We start from the raw sequence: 20,089 nt of genomic DNA, 5'->3' as shown, positions 1-20,089 counted from the left end.
AGGTATCTTGAAAACCATAAATGGAATTTTCCTATTAAGCTACAGAAACTCAGTCTCTTTATTGAATTCTTTTTCCAGTGAATTGAACTGATCCCCAATAGATATAGTGGAAAAAGTTCTCTTGGAAAGCCAGCATCTAGTTTTTCAGGGAAAGTCATCAACCCAGGCAGCAAGATGGTCCACCAGGGAGCTCTGGAGGTGAAGCCAATAAACAATCAAATGAAAGGAAATTAATTTATGTTTTCTAATTTTGTGCCTTAAGCAAGCATCATGTGACCTAAGCTTTTTTGTGACTTCCTTGAAATAGTCAAAGATCTCATGTTAACTAGATTGCTCCTGTTGTTGAAGTACATCTTGGGTCACATTTTGTGTTTTCACAATGCCAAAGACATACATTACTTCTGGGTGCAATCAGTGTTTGGAATTCATATAAAGAAGTTAATCCTAGCTATTGCAAAAGTGTCTTTCAAAACCGAAAATGGAAAGGAAGAATGGTAATTTTATTCTTATTCTTTAAAGTAATTATCTTAGACCCAGAAGAGCCATTAAAATTATACAGACCAGTTTGTGTTGTGTTATGTTGTGTTGTGTTGCTTTGCATTGCGTTGTGCCAGTTGGACCTTTCACCAAGAGGAATCTAAAGAGAAGGCACAGTGGAGAGCAGGCTGAAGTTAAACCTTTAATGACATGGGGTGGTAAACTGGTAACCAGTCCCCTGCACACACGCACCACAGGACTTCCAGGGGAAAGTGCAGGGGGCTCTTCAGCACATGGTTAAAAATCACTGATTTAGTCCAACGTCCTTGTCTCACAAGTGAGAAAAGCAAAGGGGACTCAGTGTGAAGCCACCCAGTCAGTTTTCAGTGGAGGTTTAAGTCTCCTATAGCAGGAGATAGACATTTTCTCACTGATTTCACAACAGCCCTATCAAATAGCATTTATTATATCACGCCCATTTTTAGAGATAATCAAACATTGCTTTTCCGAGGAGCCTTCTTCTGACAACCCAGACTAACTTAAGTCTCCCACATATTCATTTAATACTTTGTCTTCTCTACCTGAAGTCCTCATCAGATGGCTCATGATGCCTTCAGTGCAGGTCTACCCACAAAGGTATAAACCCTACCAGTCAACTTCACAGTCACATCCCCAGAGCCAGAAGCTTGGCCTGTGAACACCCCAGCTAGGAGCACCTTGACAGGAAGGATTGAATTTGCCTTTTTACCCCAGTGCCTGGTACTGTGTTTAGCTCAGAATAGAAGCTCAATAATTATATTGAGTCGAATTACAGAAATAAAACTACCTAGAGGTCAGACAAATCTGTTTCAGGCTCTACTTGGGCTTTTTCTAGGGTTAATTGGCCTTGAGAAATTATCTCACCTAGTTTGTCCTCAGTGTTTTCATCCATAAAATAAAGAAGCTGGATTCTGGGGGTCTTCAGAAATTATTCTATTTTGAAGAGTCATACCACATGCAATGAAATCTTCATTCTACCATTTACTCGCTGGGTGAGTATAGGTGAGATATTTAACCTACCTATGTGTCAGTTTCTTCGTTAACAGAACAAGGGTGAGGATTTAAAAAGACCACATCACTAAAATGTTTATTATTATTCTGGGTATCTCATAAGATCTCAACAAATATTAACTGACATTATCATCAATATTATCATAAATAAAAATGATTTTGCTGTAAGCATGTATAAAATCAATGCTTGATGACATTTTCCATAAATTCACTGGCATTCCCTCTTATGTTTTAGGAGACACATCTTTAAGGAAGAACAAGGTAGGAGAAATCATTAAAATGCATTTGTTATTTGTTATGTACTTTAGAAGCATACCAATATAGACAATGCAAAAGCTCAGATAGCTCTTGAAAAATATGTCCTATAAGTCTGGTCACAATCTGTCATTTCTATTTGTAAACCAAAAACCTGTTAACCAGTGGCCCTGCTCACAGAACGATAAACTTAATTTAGGTTTCTCCTTTCTTTTTCAGATTCCTTTACCACCTCCTCGGTAAGACACTTTAAAATAGCATTTTGTTTTGCAGTAAACTGAAATAATTTGTGCCAGCATCTGAAAAAGAGAAACACAAACATTTGACATTGAAAACCTAATATGATTTCAGAGTGAGAGATGGATGTAGAGAGAAAGAAAAACTAATATGAGATGTTCAATGAGCAGGATTAACCAGGCCTTCATTCACCCATTTAAACATTTATTCAAAGTTACCTATTCAATATACCTTCACTCATTATTTCTTGATGAATGTATTCCTCCCTTATTTCTTTCTGTTCCTCTCCACTCTTTTAGTACAGAAATCTGCTGGATGATATGCTGGGTATACTTCTGGTAGGCCTAGATTCATATGAAAATAGAATATGCCCTCAAGGAACTTACAATATATAAGTATATATTTATGTGATATTTATGTGATACATACACAAATACTATTACACGTATACGTATCTAGGGAGAAAAGAGCAGCAGACGGCTGCAGAGGCTCTGAGTGACTGGCCACTCTTGCTCTACTGGGGACCCATGAGCACCTCTGCCGTAGCATGCATTACACTCTCTGGCAATGATTTCTTGACTTCTCTCTCTTCCCTCCTAGAGGGAAGCAGCTTGAACCAAAAACTTTATCTTTTTCCTCTCTATATCTCCAGCATCCACCAAAGTACCTGATGCACTTTATGAACAAATGAGTGAATGAGTGAATAAAATGAGTGAGTGAGGCATTCACTGACTTTCAAACATTTATATATACATATTTGGAGGCAGAGTCTGGCCCTGTTGCCCAGGCTGAGTGCAGAGGCATGATCTCAGCTCACTGCAACTTTCACTTCCTGGGCTCAAGTGATTCTCCTGCCTCAGCCTCCCAAGTAGCTAAGATTACCGGTGCATGCCGCCATGCCTGGCTAATTTTTGTATTTTTAGTAGAAATGGGGTTTAACCATGTTAGCAAGGCTGGTCTTGAACTCTTGACCTCAGGTGATTCGCCCACCTGAGCCTCCCAAAATGCTGGGATCACAGGCGTGAGCCACCAATCCCGGACACATTTTTGTATTTCTTTGGGTAGTTCTAAGAACTCAGGTCTCCCAGTCTGGGATGAATGGAAGGCTGTTATCATTTTCTCCACAGGCCTCCTAAAGCCCAAACAGGTGCACTATGGAACAGCATGTGACTCCCTGTAGAAAATTATATCAGGCCCTTTATAAAACAGTACAAGACCTGACCAGGCTTCTCCTAAGTTAGCATCCTCAAACTGGCATTTTCAACCCAAAGCTGGGGACACTGAGGGCAGAGCAGTGTGGATTCAGGGCCTGAGGCATCATTGATGCAGCAAACCTTCTCAGGACCCTACTCTGACTCTCCACACAGGCCTCTGGTCACACTTCCGAAGAAGTACCAGCCTTTGCCCCCTGAGCCAGAGAACAGCAAGCTGTCTTTCTCTCAGAGACACACCTTTCCGGAAGTCCGGGGAAAGCCCAGGTAAGAGATTCATCATTAATGGTGAAATGACCAGCATGAATGTGGGTATGGGGGAGGGGAACAAGGGAAACCAAACAAAGTACCTGTCAGAGCAGGCTCCCTAATGGTTGGTGGCTCACACCTGTAATACCGGCACTTTGGGAGGTGGAGACAGGTGGATCACGAGGTCAGGAGTTAAAGACCAGCCTGACCAAAATGGTGAAACCCCATCTCTACTAAAAATACAAAAAAAATTAGCCAGGTATAGTGGCAGGCGCCTGTAATCCCAGCTACTCAGGAGGCTGAGGCAGGAGAAATGTTGGAACCTGGGTGTCAGAGGTTTCAGTTAGCCAAGATCATGTCACTGCACTCCAGCCTGGGCAACACAGTGAGACTCCATCTCAAAAAAAAAAAAAGAAAAGAAAGAAAAGGTGTTTAATTGACCCACGGTTTCACATGGCTGAAGAAGCCTCAGGAAACTTACAATCATGGTGGATGCTGGAAGGGGAAGCAGGCATGTCTTATATGGCGGCAGGTGAGAGAACCTGTGTCCAGAGCAAATGAGGAAGAACCTCTTATAAAGTTATCAGATCTCATGAGAACTCATGCACTGTCATGAGCGCAGCATAGGGGAAACTGCCCGTGATCCAATCACCTCCCACCTGGTCTCTGCCTTAGCGCCTGGGGATTACAATTAAAGATGAGCTTTGAGTGGGTAAACAAAGCCTAACCATGTCAGGGAGGAACCAGTTATACCAGAGGAAAATAGTCCTAGAAACCTATGTTTTGATTCTTTGCAGGAAATACAGCTTCTCTGTAACAAAATGAGTTACTGAAAGAATTGCTCATTTGTGGCCTGAATTAGTTATTAAAGAAAATGTCAAATGCCAGAACAGAATCAGCATATTTTATGTAAGAACTGAAAGGGAATTCAGACTATTTCAGGACCGATATTGGCCCCCAGCTTCCCATCACCCAGGCTGGAGAAATATAGCCATGCTTGAAAACTATTTTATCAAAAACATTATTGCCTTTATGAAAAATAAATATTATAAAACCAACCCTCTGGTATTAAATACTGATGATGGCTCCTTGTTCCCAAACGTGTGAGACATTTGGCAGCTGACGCTAATCACAAAATGTGACAAACTCGAATGAACCTATTTTATTTTCCCAAAAGAGTTTAAATTTCCAAAATTACCTTATTTTGAAAGTCAGAAAAGATATTAGCATTTTCTTCTTGTTTTTGCATGGAATGAAGAATGCTTTCTTATTTTTCATTCTTCTTCAAGCTTGCATCAGCAGTTTGGGGCACAGGCATTATTTAGTGAGGAAGCATTTCTCATGAATACAGAAACTCAGGCTCTCAGGCTCATTTTGAGCTTCTATGGGAAATCCATTCATCACTGATTCTAACGGGGAACATTAAACAGCCTAAAATGTCATTCCGCCTTCTGTGGTGAATGTCTCTTCAGCTTTTCCCCTCCTACAGCCCCACACAAGCATAGTCTTCCGAGAAGCACCCTCCTTGTTGTCTCTCCCATGGAACGCCCTCTTTTCTGTTCCCCTTTCAACTGTCATGGCACTATGGGAAGGAATAGAGGCTCTCAAGTCTAGATTCAAATGGTCTGCATTTGTATTAGTTCTCACATTGCTATAAAGAAATACCTCAGACTTGGTAATGTATAATGAAAAAAGGTTTAATTGGCTTACAATTCCATAGGCTGTAAGGAAGCATGATTCTGGCATCTGCTCAGCTTCTGGGGAGGCCTCAGGAAACTTACAATCATGGTAGAAGATGAAGGGGAAACAGGCTTGTCTTACATGGCAGGTGCAGGAGCAAGAGAGGGAGAGATGCTACACTCTTTTTTTTTTTTTTTTTTTTTTTTTGAGACGGAGTCTCACTCTGTTGCCAGGCTGGAGTGCAGTGGTGGGATTTCAGCTCACCGCAACCTCCGCCTCCCAGCCTCCCAGGTTCAAGCAATAGTCCTGCCTCCGTCTCCTGAGTAGCTGGGACTATAGACATGTGCCACCACACCCAGCTAATTTTTGTATTTTTAGTAGAGATGGGGTTTTACCATGTTGGCCAGGATGGTCCTAATCTCTTGACCTCATGATCTGCCCGCCTCGGCCTCCCAAAGTGCTGGGATTACAGGTGTGAGCCACTGCACCCAGCCTACACTCTTTTAAACAACCAGATCTTGTAATAACACACTATCATGAGAACAGCACTGAGGGGATGATGCTAAATTGTTCACGAAGGATCCGTCCCCGTGATCCAATCACCTCCCACCAGGCCCCATCTCCAAAAGTCAGGATTATACTTCAACATGAGATTTGAGGGGGACACAGATCCAAACCATGTCAAGGTTGAAATTTAGATTCTACTTCTCATGAATGGTGGATCTGGGAAAGTGATTGTGAATTAGGGGTGACTTTATCCTTCCTCTCCCCAGTGGACAGTTAGCAATGTTTGGAGATATTTTTGGTTGCAACATCCTGAAGAAGGGATGTTACTGGCTTCTAGAGAGCAGAGGCCAGGGATGCTGCTAAAATCCCGTGGTGCTCAGGACCGCCCCACAACAGAGAATAACCTTCAAAGGTTAATATTGCAAAGGTTGAAAACTGTGTTAGCTCTTCTAGCAAAGTACTAAACTAACCTTTTCTAAGCCCAAGGTTTTCCTCTGCAGTAAAATACAAATAATATTAATATCTGCTACCTACCTCATAGGCTAAGGTGAAAATTAGATGAGCTGATTCCTATAAAGTGCTTAAAAATGCCTGGCCAGTACCTATTTTTAACCAACATTTATTACACTTTTTTTACCTTGGCCCTTCTCCATTGGTACCTATGTTACTCCATATAATATAAGAAGTTAACAAGCCTGTTTCTTCCACCCCACAAAGGGGTGGAAGAGGAATTGACTCATTTCAGTATCCATATAACCTGGCACAGTGCCTGAAATATGGTAGATGTTGGGTAAATATAAATTTCCTTCTGCAGCTTTCAAAGGAACCTAACCAGACTAGGAGTAAGCAGATTTGCTGTGCTTTGATTTCCATTTTCAAAGAGTGAGAAACCGGGAGGCAACAATAATAATAGACCATCAAAGCCATGATGCTGTGTCATCAGAATTGGAAATGTAATATGCTGCATTCCTAAAACTCCTGGTGAAATAGTCTAACATGTAAAGGGCAGATCAAACCTCAGAGAAGGAGACAGAAAATAGGATCAATAAAATATCTAGACTGCATGCAGTGGCTCACGCCTGTAATCCTAACACTTTGGGAGACCGAGGCAGGTAGATCACACATGGCAAGGAGTTCAACATCAGTCTGGCCAACATGGCGAAACCCCATCTCTACAAAGATACAGAAAGTAGCTGGGCGTGGTGGAGCATGTCTGTAATCCCAGCTGTTCTGGAGACTGAGGCATGAGAATCATTTTAACCCAGGAGACAAAGGTTACAGTGAGCCAAGATTGCACCTCTGCACTCCAGCGTCAGAGGTCAACAGAGGGAGACTCTGTCTCAAATAAATAAAAACTAAAATAAAATATTGAAGATGATGAGGTTGTTCAATGTGGAGTAAAGAGGATTTTATCTTCTTTCTGCTTCCTCGTGCTGGAAAGAACAGTATCGTGGGACCCAGCAGCAATGAGTTTGGATCCCAGTTGAGCCACTTTTGGCTGTATGATTTCAGAAAAGCTCTTTAACAACTCTGAGTTTTGCTCTTCTTATTTATAAGAAAAGAATAACCATCCTCGTGTGATAAAGTGATGATGAAAAGACGTGCCATTCCTGTAAAGGGCCTAGGATAATATCTGTCACAGCACAGGAAAAGAAGAAAAAAAGAAAAGAAAGAGAAAGCAAGTAAGCAAGAAAGAGAAAAAAGAAAGAAGGAAAGAGGGAGGGAGGGAAGGATAGAAAGGGAGAAAAGGAGAAAGAGAAAGAGAGGGAGGGAAGGAGGAAGAGAAAGAGGAAGGAAGAAAGGAAGGAAGGAAGGAAGGAAGTGAGGGAGAAACCCAATTCCTCCCATCTGTTCTTAGCAGAATTAGGTAACCAGCATGCATAACCCTATACTTTTCTAGAAATAGACGCTGTGTTTTATAGCAGAGTGGGTCTCATCCTGGCTTTACACTTAAAATAATTAGAAAGCTTATTTTAAAGCACTATGTCCAGTATCTATTTTAATTGCTCTGAAGTGGGACCTGGGCATCAGAATTTTTAAGGCTTCCCCAGGTGAAGCAAATAGGCAGACAGGGCTAAGAACCCAGAGGGACCCAGGTTCGAGGAATACATCCACCACAAAGGCTTTGAAGGTGTTTAAGCCTTACCTGTGCCCGAGTTTCCGGAGTCTCACATAATGCTCAATTGACTGCCAAATGCATCCCTCTGTGGGCCCAAATCGCACCAGTCTATTGGGTCACTGTCTTGGTGATGTTGACATCTTTAGAAGTTGCATTTGATATCTCTGGGGTTCCTGTAGTTATAATTTGCATTTATTTAATCATTTTTAAATGTGTTGAGAATTACGTTGTATCTCTTCACTAAAATACCTCAAGAGAGGTATTTTCTCTTACTGAATTTTTCCACCAGATTTGTAAAGGATGGTTTCCTAAGCCTCAAAGGAGTAAACTGCCTAGTCCAGTGGATGGCATACATGTTCAGAAAAATAGTACTTCCCTACTTATTGGGCACCTAAGGTCCCCAAGCTTCAAAGAAGTTAGGTAACTGAAAATCACAGGGTTGCCATTTGACGATTGAGGGGGAAAATACCTGCAGAGCCTCATAGAAGACACTGGGGATACCAAGATAAATGTGACAGCTTTGCTTCTGAAAGCAAGAGGTGCGCTTTCAAATTCATTTTTTAGCAAGGTCCACATGGGTAGTAATGTCATCATTGTGATGCCCAAGTCCCATGTAATCAACCACATAAGGATATTGCTCTGAAAACAGACGGAACATTGGCAATCAGAGCTTCTGCAGCCAAACCATGCAGCAGAGTGCCTGCTCCCTCTCTGCCAGCTGTTGGTAAGGCACGGTGAGTGAGATGAATCGCCTTCCCTAAGGCAGAGGCCAAGATTTACATCTGGCAATCAACTTTATCAATGGCAGGCAGTTAGACAGCTACAGTCCTTTGCAGCAGGCTGTGCTCACCCTGGATGGCCGCTGTGGTTCCAGCTATTGTATTTCAGGCCCCATTTGTCTCTGCCAGCTCTGCTGTTCTCTTTGTTAAAGCTAAGCCTTGGTTCACAAAACAATTACTGAATTGAAGGCATTCAGCAAAGGAACACGTCATCCCAGTCATTCATTGACAACTCAAAACCAGAAGAGATCTTTGAAGTCTGGAGAATGTTGGTGAGGTGTTCTCAACCACTTATCCTCCATCATTATGATTTTTACACTGTCCATGTACTTAACAATTTTTCTGCTCTGCTCATTTTTTCAACTTAAATAAATTTGCTTAAAAGAAAGACATGATTATCATAAATAACTTCAATACAGATAGCTTGAGCTCTGGGGAATTTTCCCTCTGATAAAAGGGAAAGTAGACAAATATTAGAAGGGTATTTCATATCTACTAACCACTACATTGAGCCTTTCTCCTTGACATATTCTGAAAGACAATTAAAAAGGGAATAACTTTTCTATGATGGATCAATTGCAGTTTTAATACCATTGTTCATGCAACAAATAAAATCATCCTGAGTAACAGCAAGAGTAATCAACAACATTTTCTGAGTTGTAACTACACACAAGCCCAGTTTGAAGTCTTATATGTGTTAATTCATTTAGTCTCAAAACAGCACTATGAAAAAATGGATATTACTATCTCCAATTTACTGATAAAAATGAAGAAATTGAGAGTTCATTGTCTCATATGTTCTTTCAGATTCAGTACACTCAATGGCTCAAGGTGCAGGGTTCGGCCAAAATACAGTTTAAATGAAGGACCCAATCTTTAAGAAACAAAACACCCCCTTGCCTAACTGTGGCTTTCCATTTTCTTTTTCTTTCTTTTTAAAATAGAGATAGGGGCCTCACTGAGACTCCTGTACAGGCTGGTCAAACTCCTGGCCTCAGGCAATCTGGCTGCCTTGACCTCTCAAAGTGCTGGGTTTACAGGTGTGAGTCAATGCACCCAGCCAGCTTTCCCTTTACAACCAGCCATGCCAGCATCACATCAGTTCATGCAATCTCTATTGCAAAAATATATGCTCTGATGATTTGGGAAGTGAAAACAAAAAATCTTTATAGATATAAAGAAACCATGATCTCTTAAAATAGATTGCATGGTTATGGAGATATACAAATTTGTACTTATGAATGGAAACTATTGATTTTAAAGTACAAACTTCATTATTATTACTGTTTTCCAAGTTGTTGCCATTGGGGGAAACTGGGTATAGGGTACATAGAAACTCTCTGTGTTATTTCTTACAACTGCATGGGAATCCATAATTATCTCAGACTAAAAAGCAAATGTGAACATGAAAATGTTCTGCAAATGTAGAGTGTTATCTCATTCCAAATAGTTTCCACAACACATTCTTTCATTAGAACCTTCAACAATTCTCTTCACTACTGTCTGGATTTATCAGTTTTACATGTGGGAAAACTAAGCTTCAGAGAGAGAATTTAACTTATCCAGGGTGACAGAACCCACAGATGACAGAGCAAGAATAAAATTCAATTCATTTAAAACTAAGCCAAAAACTAAGGGAGTCTCAGGAAGGCCTGTATTTATAGTAAAAGGTAATATACTTATCTTTATAATGAGGACCTCTTATGCATAGGAAAACATTGTGAAAAAATTAATGACTGTGGTTTTTTTGGCCATCTTCAGTGGACAGAACTTGCACAAACATGTGTTCAAAGCTCTCGAAGAGTTAGAAACTCTTGTTTGCACAGAAATGCCTTTTCACAATCACTTGGGTTCTCAGTTAAAATTCCATTTATTAAAGCTGCACATTCCAAGCCCTAGCTTTCCTGAATCCTCAGATTTCAATCTATAAAGTATATTACTCTATTTATAAATCTAGTGATTTTATCCAGACAGAAAGACAATCGCTCTGCTTATTCTTCAACAAATGTTCAACCAACTCGAGTTGGATAGGTTAAAGAATCTTGGGAAAACTGTTAAAGTTAAATCTCCTTAAATATTTGAAATATCTTTATACATTTAATTTACTTGATTTTTAAGTACTTCTAATGTTGACAGGGCAGATTTAAATGCCAGCCAACAAAACTTTAACAATTTCTGTAAATCCAGTAAAGTAAATGTATAAATTTTTAAAGAATTAATTTCTCTTAAACAGTTCAAACTCTTTAAAATGGAAACAAACACATCTTGACTCTTCTAACTTCAAATGTACATTTCAAATTGAAGCCACACAGCCAATCTGTCAATATCCTTAATATTCTGGCTTCTTAAACGTTAATACTATGATTAGTCACATTTTAACCCCAAAATAATTAATACTCTGGCTGTTTGTTCTACTTCACTACCTCTATTCAAATCTCTTTGTCTTCTCAGGTTTCCAGCTAACAGGGGGAGGGAGGGTGTAAGATGTAAGAGGCTCAGGCTGTGGAACGTCAGTATAGTTGCCTATTGCAGATCTGAGGCCAGGATCTAGCATCTGAGCACTGTATGTTTCTGGGATCATCCTACCTGGCACAGCCTGACTCCTAAAACTCTAGATCAATAGCTTTCAACTGTGATCAGCACACTTAATATTCCCATATTTCTTAGATCTGGTGTTTTCACTGACAGAGCTGGGGAGTTGGAATGCATAACCTCGCTCCACTTCCTTCACAGTTTCTTCACCATTGACCACTTCCTGACAACAATGCACAGTGAATGCCCAACATTGTTATTATTTATTTATTTATTGAGATAGCATCTCACTCTGTCACCCAGGCTGCAGTGCAGTGGACAATGTCAACTCACAGCAACCTCTCCACCTCCCCGGCTCAAGCTACTCTCCTGCCTCAGCCTCCTGAGTAGCTGGGACTACAGGCATGTGCCACCATCCAGCTAACTTTTGTATTTTTAGTAGAGCGAGGGTTTCACCATGTTGGCCAGACTGAGCTCAGTGATCCGCCTGCCTCGGCCTCCCAAAGTGCTGGGATCACAGGTGTTAGCCACCACGGCAGGCCCCAACATTGTTACTTTTTATTTCTAGCAATTCTCACATTAACACTCATGAGTCTTCTTGCTGCCATTTTGCAGATTTTTAAAAAATGAGGTTTGGAGAAGTTAATTGACTTGCCAATAGAATGAAAAGCTTGGAGTTTATACTGAGACCTTTCCAAAATTCACATTATTCAATTCCATGTTGGAATTTTTTCTCTACCATTCAATTTCATGTCTTTTTCCTGTCTCCGCTCTTTATCAGCATTCTTTCTCTTATACTTGCCTTCCTGGGATCCCGCTGCACCTGACAGCTTCATATTGAAAACTCTTTATGTTCCCTCAAAGTAAAAAAGTAAGAGCTTGAAAACCAAGTTAATAACAGGTCTGACTGTGCTAATGAAACTTGACGTAGGAATCAAATATCAGGATAAATTATGATGATTTTTAATTTCTCCTAAAATGAGAGGCAAGTTTATTCATGCCCTTTCTATTACCACCTTTTATTTTGGCTCGTAACTTTGACTTTTCCATAGAAAATTATGAGAAAAATAACCTGGCTTTAGTTTTATGGAACAGTGATAAACATCACACTGGACTATGGGCTATTAATTTGGCAATGAAAATGTAATCAAAGGTTTGTAAGGCTCAGAATGATTTTATCTCGGTCATTACGAACTGTGTTTTATGTAACACCATATTTCTTTTTCTTGCAGTCAGATAAACTTAAGGGACTTAAGTGAGGTAAGTAGCAATTTTATCCTTGGAAGCAAAGAAGGGAATTTTGAAGCATTAAAAGTCTGCAATGGGCAGGATTCTATTTGCTTCAGACACTTTATTACACTTAATTCTCACAATAGCTATGCTCAAAACGCATTAGTATCTCTATTTTAAAGATAAGAAGGCCAAAGTAAAATAAGTTTCACTCCAGATTTTAAACCAAGATCCTATTTGGCCACCATGGTCATTCAGGGTTCGAGGTGCCCAGTTCCACATGGAAGATATACAGTATCTACTGATCGCTTCCAGTGTCTAGCATTACAGGAATAAAGTGTTAGAAATCGTATTGCACTTTGCTGTTTGTCCTTCATAAGAAAGACAGGAATGCAAAGTAGAAGGAACGTGAGATTCAGCGTTGCACAAGACCTGGTTGAAATCCTGCTGTGCCACCTACTTGCTAGGTGAACTTCAGAAAATACTCCCAATCACCCCAGTTTCTGTTTCCTCAGCCATGAAATAGGGATGGGTACATTTCTGTGCAAAGCTGATGTGATAAAGTCAAAGCAAGTGCACAAATAGCAGTGACCAGTAGAGGCTCAATACATGGCATGAAAGCCTTGTGCGAGGGAGCTGTAATAGAGCCTTCCAAGGGGATTGACTCCCTTCACTGCCCAAAAAGGAAGTTCACTAAGAGGATAGTGGGGTCACCATGACTGATGATAAGACTGTCCAACAGCACAAGTGACCTCAACTCACTCCCACTGGACTCGAAGGAATTTTGTTCTTGTCTTTGTATTTGACCGATGCTGTCATCTAGGACATAGACGTAAATTTCTTTCCTTGTTTTCTTTCTCATTTGTTGATTTTAGGAGAATGTTAACATAAACAACTCACATTTCTAGTTTGTCACTCAAACAAGACATTTACTACCCCTAATCTCCCTAACCCACAAGACAATCATGTCAAGAAAGATAACATACATAACTACTTGATGAGAAGAACAGTTCTGGTTCCATTGAGGACTTCCCCAGGCTCATGCTATTCTGGGAGGGGTTGTACTTCCTTAGTGTCTCCAGGAAGGAGCAGGCTGGGTGATGCTCAGCTGCTGGGGGAACCCACACATCCAAGGTGCCTGAATCCAGGACTCCACCCACTTCTTCCTGTAAGGCAGGCTTGGGTATCTAAAGTGGTAGTTGGCTGCTACTCACGATGACCTCAAATCATAACCCATTGGTCAGTCTGAGAGGATGGTAGGCCCTCCAATCACAAACAGGCAAAAAGGAATTGGGGGACAGCGAGTCAGCCTTAGATGGCAGGAAGTGTGCAGGACTGTTTGTTTTCTTTTCAACTTCAGTTGGCATTCTGCTAGAAGTTGATATCGTCTAAAGAACAAGGTCTAATGGAAAAACACATTCTTGCTCCTTATCTTTTGCCAAGACATTTCCCATTGTTTGTTTGGGCTGAGATTCAAGACCATTTCTTCATGACAGAAGCCCATCAGGGCAAACTGTACGTGTGCCTGCACTCCCTGCCTGCCTGAATGCTATCTTGTGGACTGGAATCTTTTATGTGCTACCTGCCTCCACTCAGATTCGCATAGCATTTTATAGTTTTCAGAAAAAGGAAAGACTCCTTGTTTCATTTTATACTCGCAAAGCTCTAAGAGAAAAATGAAGCCCCAGAGAGGTGGCAAACTTGGCCAGAGTCCTTATAGATGGAAGGAGACGGGGCCAGTCCTGGCAATCCCAAGGTCTATGTGTCTTCCCCACAGCCATGTCTCTCTGCCTTAAAAAAAATTACAGAAATACCTCTGAACTAAAATAACTAAACAGAATATGGAAGGAAGGAATGAAAGGAGGAGGCAGAGAGGGTGAAAGAAAGAAAGGGAGGAAGGAAAAGGGAAGGAGGGAGGAGAAAGGAAAGGAAAAAGAAAGGGAGAGAGGTAATAAAAGAGATACTAATATTTAACTTGACTATTTTCTAACAATAAAAAGTTACATAAGAAAAATGAGTGATTTCATTCTACTTTTCTAACTACATTTGATTTTAAATTCAGGACCCTCAAGCAAAAAGTTGGTTGGTCTCAATTAAATAAAACAACTGCTCCCCCAGATGGAGGGCTTCTCAGCGTTGGCATCTCTTCTTCCCCTCCCCTTTGACAAGCCTGAGAGCAACTGCTGCTTCTGATTGAGCACTTTGAACAGTCAGGCTCAAAGTCCCGGGGGAGACTCAGTAGGGATACTTTCCAACCATTCATTAGAACGGATTCATTACTCTTTTTACTTAGCCTATAGATTTTCTTTGATTTTCTGTCCATAATGAAATGTATGTCCTCTTTCCAGAATCCTAGGGAATGCCAAAGTCTTTGAAATAAAAAGCCTTCTCTGTTGGCTAGCTTCGGAGGAGATATACAATGCCTCTCTAAGCAATTTGCTGCCAAAAGTTTCTTATCTATGAAGCAAATATGAGTCAGGACAGCTGGGCTCAGGGTCAGTTTAGCCTTCAGATGACTGCGGGAATCTAGGTGAATGGCATGACCCCTTGGGACCTCATCTGTAACCAACTGTTTTTAACATTTCATGGCCCTCATACCACTTTGAAAATCTGATGAAGGTATAATAAACCTTTCTCACCCCAGAGAAAGAAAAAAATATATATGTATATACTTATAGAGAAAAAAATTTAGTTTTTCATTTCAGAAGGTTCCTGGACCCTCCTAGGCCATTCAATGATCTCTTTCATCCCCCTGGTTAAAGCAGTTCTTATCTAAATGATACCTGAGGTCCTCTTCAACTGATGCAATATATAGATAGACTTCGTAAAGTTATTTGCAGTTAAATAAACACTGCAGCAAACACTGTATCTACTGTAATGCTTTTTGCTGCTTCAAGGGTAGGGCCCCAATATACAAGCCCATTAAGCATGAAGATTTTCGTAATGAGGCATGATCAAGAATTCTACCACCGTAAGGAAGGAAGGAAAGAGAAAGAAAATGTTTAGGAAGATAAATGGCTACACTTAAAAAGGATAACGTGACTATTTCCAAGCCTTTTTAAAAAAATAAAAATTTCAGAGCGAGTGTAAAGAAAAAGTTAACCATAGCCTTACTGCTTAAGCACAGCCTTTACTAGTATTTTATCATATTACTTCCAATCATTTTTTCTGCATGCAAATATATGTAGGTATAAAATATAATCACATAAAAATATATCACGGGTCCAGTTTTTATTTCAAACTTTTCACGTAACATGGATGCATACTTATAATCTTATTTCATTCTCGACAGAAATACTTACAATGTCTTTATAATATTCCAGTAAGTGGGTATAGCATCAAAACTAACGATTTTCACTTATCTGGGCATGTAGATTGTTTTTAATTATTTAACTCTGTAGAAGTAATGATGCAATAAACATCTTTGTGCATAGAACATGGCTCAGATTTCAGGTTGTGTCTTAGAAAGAGTCTCATAAATGAAATTATTAAGATATTTCTAAAGTTTTTTATAATTATGGTAAATTGCTTTCAGAAGGAGTCAAAACGATAGGTAGTCCCATCAGCAGACTGTGGACTTGCCTGTTCCTTCACACAAAGATTCAAAATGTTTGATTTTTGTTTAGTTTTCTGAGGGATTTAGCTTTTTTTAAGAATATAAACTATGCTAACAAAAACTTTACCAAAATTCTACCAACCAAAAGCTCTAAAACACAAGGTGTTATATTAAATTCTCTATCATCAATGTCAGTAAACATTTGTTTTTAATTCAATACAGGTCCTTGAAGCAGAAAAAGGTGAATTGTTTACTTTTGTTTTCTTACCCTAATACTGTTAGCGTGGATTCTGTTTCTAGACCTACAGTGTTCACGGTTATTGAAAAGGATTGACTGTTTAGAAGTCTGGGATGGGGATGCATGTGTGTGCATGATGACGTGAGCCTCAGAGTCCTCTAGTCTAAACAGGTGATTTAAATCCAGGGTAGGCCACACATCTTTCTTTAGCCGTAGGCTACTGACCAAAAGGCATTATACTGTCACCCTCTACCACTTTGGAAAGACATCGCTGGTCCACTGCTCCAAAGAAGCTCTTGGCATCTCTGCCTCTGATGTTAGCCATGCACACACATATGCCTCTTTCATGTACACACACATACAAGTACACACATGCACATACCTCTACAGTGTTGGTGTCACTGTGCAAGTATGCAATCCAAGGGTCACTCATATCCTAAATGGCAGGATGCTAAGCAGGAAGTATTTTCCTATTCACCTTTGAAATCCTGCTCTCCATCCCTCTAGAATGATGAATTATGTCCAGAGCCAAAGGGCCTGCATCACAGACCAGAGTTTGTAAGAGATAGCATAGTTCGACAGAGCAACATTAGGTTAGGAATTCAGAGGCTTGCCATCAATTCACTGTGTGGTTTTGCTCAAGTAGCTCTTTCTCTGTGAGTCTCAGGTCTGCTCTTCTCTATATGTTGACAAAGCTAAACTTGAAGAGAGGCCTAACTTGGGTTTATGGATTCCTCATGGGTCCCTGATGGAAGAGTAGGAGTTAGTTGGCAAGCCTAAATAATTCACAGACCTAACCGAAACCATGCCCTTTACCACAACAAAGCTCAACATCCTAACTAAAATGCTCAGGTAGTTCAGATATTGTTTCAACAGGCAACACAACAGTGATTATTAACACAACAATGTGGCATTGTTCAGCTCAAGAGGGGCAGATACTCTGGGTGGCTGTTGATGACATGAAGTGATTTTATGGGGTGCATGATTAATGGACCAGTCACTGACTCACATTTCAAGTAATCACAGTCCTTCAACCAAAGGCATTCAGTTTGTGATGAACCCTGGGCAGAGTACAGAGCAACAACCACAATTAAAATGTGCCGGTGCCTGTGCGCATCCTTAGCTTCATTACTTATGGTCACAGCTGGAAGAGTGTTTTATGAGATTTTACATCGTAGTATTATGATGTGCCCTTGGCAATTCTGGATGGCTGGTTAAAGCTATCTGTAATGAAAAGAAAATAAAAAGCAGTAACATCAATTGCATATGTAATTACTAAATAACTCCAGATTGTATGGTTGGCAGAACTTTTAAAAATTTGATGACTGAGGAAGGAAAAAATTGAGAAACTGTATCCCTGGTTGGAACCAGGTAGGAACTGCTGGTCTACATTAGAACCGTAGGAGCTTACCTGCCCTGTCACAGGAGGACATGAGAATACAAGTTCCATGGCCAGCGGGGCACCCCAATCTCCTCCATCATCCAGAACAGTCCTTTTGTTTAACTTTCTTCTTGTGAAGATCTCAGCTCAAATGCCATCTCTCAGAAGGTGTTTCTAGCCATACATATAGTCACTCTGTATCCCAAAGTATACTTTATTTCCTTTATATCACTTGTACTGCCTAGTAGAAACCTTCTTTTTGACCTACTTGCATGCTTATTTTCTGTTTGCTTTCATTAGCATGTAGGAACCATGTCTGTCTTTTTCTCCACTGTATTTCCAGACTCTGGCTGAGTACTTGTCCCATAGCAGCTATTCAGTAAATATCTGTCAAATGCTATAAATGAATGAATGAATGAATGAGATTGAAACTAAAAATCTTTTAAAATCATGGCTTCAGAATAATACCTAAATACTTTCCAATGAAATATTCTGTCTTTCCGGGAGGTTCAATGATGTGTTCTGGCTTGTAAATATTCAAAGCAATTTTTATAACCTCAGAAAAAGTCACACTCAGGAGCCAGAAGAGTTGTAGAATACCGAGTTATAGTTTCCACTGACCATCAAGAGCCCCCTCCTAATAATCAGAGATTACATGGAGAAAATTATAGTAGTTCTGGGGGCTTCTAATGGTTCTCAATTATTCCTATTTTGCAATCTGACCAAATTATGTCACTGTTTTATATAGTTCCTCATAACCAGAGGAAGCCTGAATCAACTCATCTGTTGCAAAACAAAAATACTCAAGAGATTCCACTTGCCATTAGCAGGTAAGGAGCCAGGAATCCCTTCTCAGGTCTGAGGCTGGGGGTCAGGCCATGTGCTGTCTCGGATAAATGGATCACTAAGACTTTCTGAGAAACAGAAGTCTTTTTTTCTGAAGCCAAATAAAGAGGCTCAAGAGAAACTTGTGAATCACAGCTGTTACTGATTTTAATAATGTTGTTCTTTCTAAAATTTATAAATGATTGATTGTTATAGAAGTTTGGGGCATTCTAAGGATTAAATATTAATCAGATAGGATTAACTGGAAAGGATGCTAGTCAGCCTGGGAGGAAAAGTTGGTTGTTTCAAACTATTCTGGGTTGATGACCACACCAAAGCTCACAGCTACTTCTGAACAGCAATTTATGGATACATGACCAAGTGTTGGTGAAAATGCCGTCATCAGATTAGATACTTGCCTGCTCTACTTACTGTGACAACTGTCAGCCCAACTGAAGACTTAAAGAAGCCAAGACTCAGGCAGGTAATTCATTGCCCAAAGTCACTAAATTAGTAGTGACTGCCCTAAAACAAAATCCAGGGCCCCCAGTGTTAGTGCTGTAAGGCCCTCATGATCTCACTCTGGCCAGCGGCTCTGACCTCAGTTCAAGCCACTCTCCCCGCCGTCTCGGCACTGCAGCCTCATCAGATGCCTTCCAACAACCACAATGCCACTTCATGCATGGCACTGGTGCACACCATGCCCCTGCCGGTAGCACCTGCCCCATATTTGCTCCTCTCCACCCTCTCCCTACTTGGAAAACTCCTATTCCTCCATGGAACCCCAGCTTAAAGCTTAATGAATCCAGGAGATAATTTGTATCCATTCTTCAGATGAAAAACATGAAGCTGGGAAATACTGAGCCCTTTACCACTGAAGCCAAGCCCAGCCTCAAAGCCCAAGCACTGTTCAGTAGCCAGTGCTGCCCATAAGGACTTGATTCTAAACATGCAGCCCATAAATCCTGACTATCCCTGGTGACTGCCCATGGCTAAAAGGCTGCCTTTGATCTATTCAATAAGTATTTACTGGGAATGTACGATGTTTGTGGTGAAACAGAATGAAGAACGGCACTGAAGTCAGGCTGCCTGACTTTTATCAGCAGTGAACCATGTGACTGGGGCGACCTCACTATCTTACATGAGACACTTAGGGCAGAGTCAGGCATGTTTTAAAAGCCCAGTGAATCGGGGGGCATGATCACATATCACCATATCCTATTCCTTTCCCCTCAACTTTCTTCTCTGGTCCCATCTGGCACCTTCAGTAACTTTGTTCTCATTTCTTGGCCTATGGGTACTGGGATATGTAGCTTCACTGTGCTTTGGGGGCTGTCTGGTATTTAAGTTCCGAAAAGCTAAATACAAAACTACAATACTCCTTCTTTCTTCTTTCTTCTTTCTTCTTCTTCTTCTTCTTCCTTCTTCCTTCTTCTTCTTTTCTTCTTCTTTTCTTCTTCTTTGAGACAGGGTTTTATTCTGTCTTGCAGTGGCACAATCACAGCTCAATGCAGCTTTGACCTCCCAGGCTCAAGAGATCCTCCCACTTCATCCCTCAGAGTAACTGGGACTACAGGCACACACCACCATGCCCAGCTAATTTTTGTATTTTTTAGAGAGATGGGGTCTCACCATGTTGCCCGGGGCTGGTCTTGAACTCCTGGGTTCAAGAGATTCACCCACCTTGGACTCCCAAAGTGCTGGGATTACAGGCATGAGCCACCATGCCTGGCCCCCTTTCTTAATGTAATTTTCTAAAAGGA

At 40.6% G+C, this 20,089-nt stretch overlaps 1 protein-coding gene across 3 annotated transcripts in view; it reads left to right on the top strand.

Annotated features, from left to right (window-relative positions):
• CLNK (cytokine dependent hematopoietic cell linker) overlaps positions 1-20,089 on the top strand; it is a 198,974-nt gene that overhangs the window by 142,766 nt on the left and 36,119 nt on the right. For 2 of the 3 annotated variants that reach the window (XM_032272611.1, XM_032272617.1), the window contains exons 9-14: positions 1,763-1,788; positions 2,002-2,021; positions 3,387-3,497; positions 12,329-12,356; positions 16,105-16,123; positions 18,250-18,331. In XM_032272611.1, the coding sequence (XP_032128502.1) occupies positions 1,763-1,788; positions 2,002-2,021; positions 3,387-3,497; positions 12,329-12,356; positions 16,105-16,123; positions 18,250-18,331 (286 nt within the window). The remainder of the gene's footprint in view (positions 1-1,762; positions 1,789-2,001; positions 2,022-3,386; positions 3,498-12,328; positions 12,357-16,104; positions 16,124-18,249; positions 18,332-20,089) is intronic. The other variant, XM_032272622.1, reaches the window with a different exon arrangement.

The sequence above is a fragment of the Sapajus apella genome, unplaced genomic scaffold (assembly GCF_009761245.1).
Source record: "Sapajus apella isolate SASKATOON/1434 unplaced genomic scaffold, GSC_monkey_1.0 scaffold5, whole genome shotgun sequence".
NCBI lineage: Eukaryota > Metazoa > Chordata > Mammalia > Primates > Cebidae > Sapajus > Sapajus apella.
The sequence above is the reverse complement of the archived record's forward strand: the minus strand, read 5'-3'. Positions and strand labels throughout refer to the sequence as shown.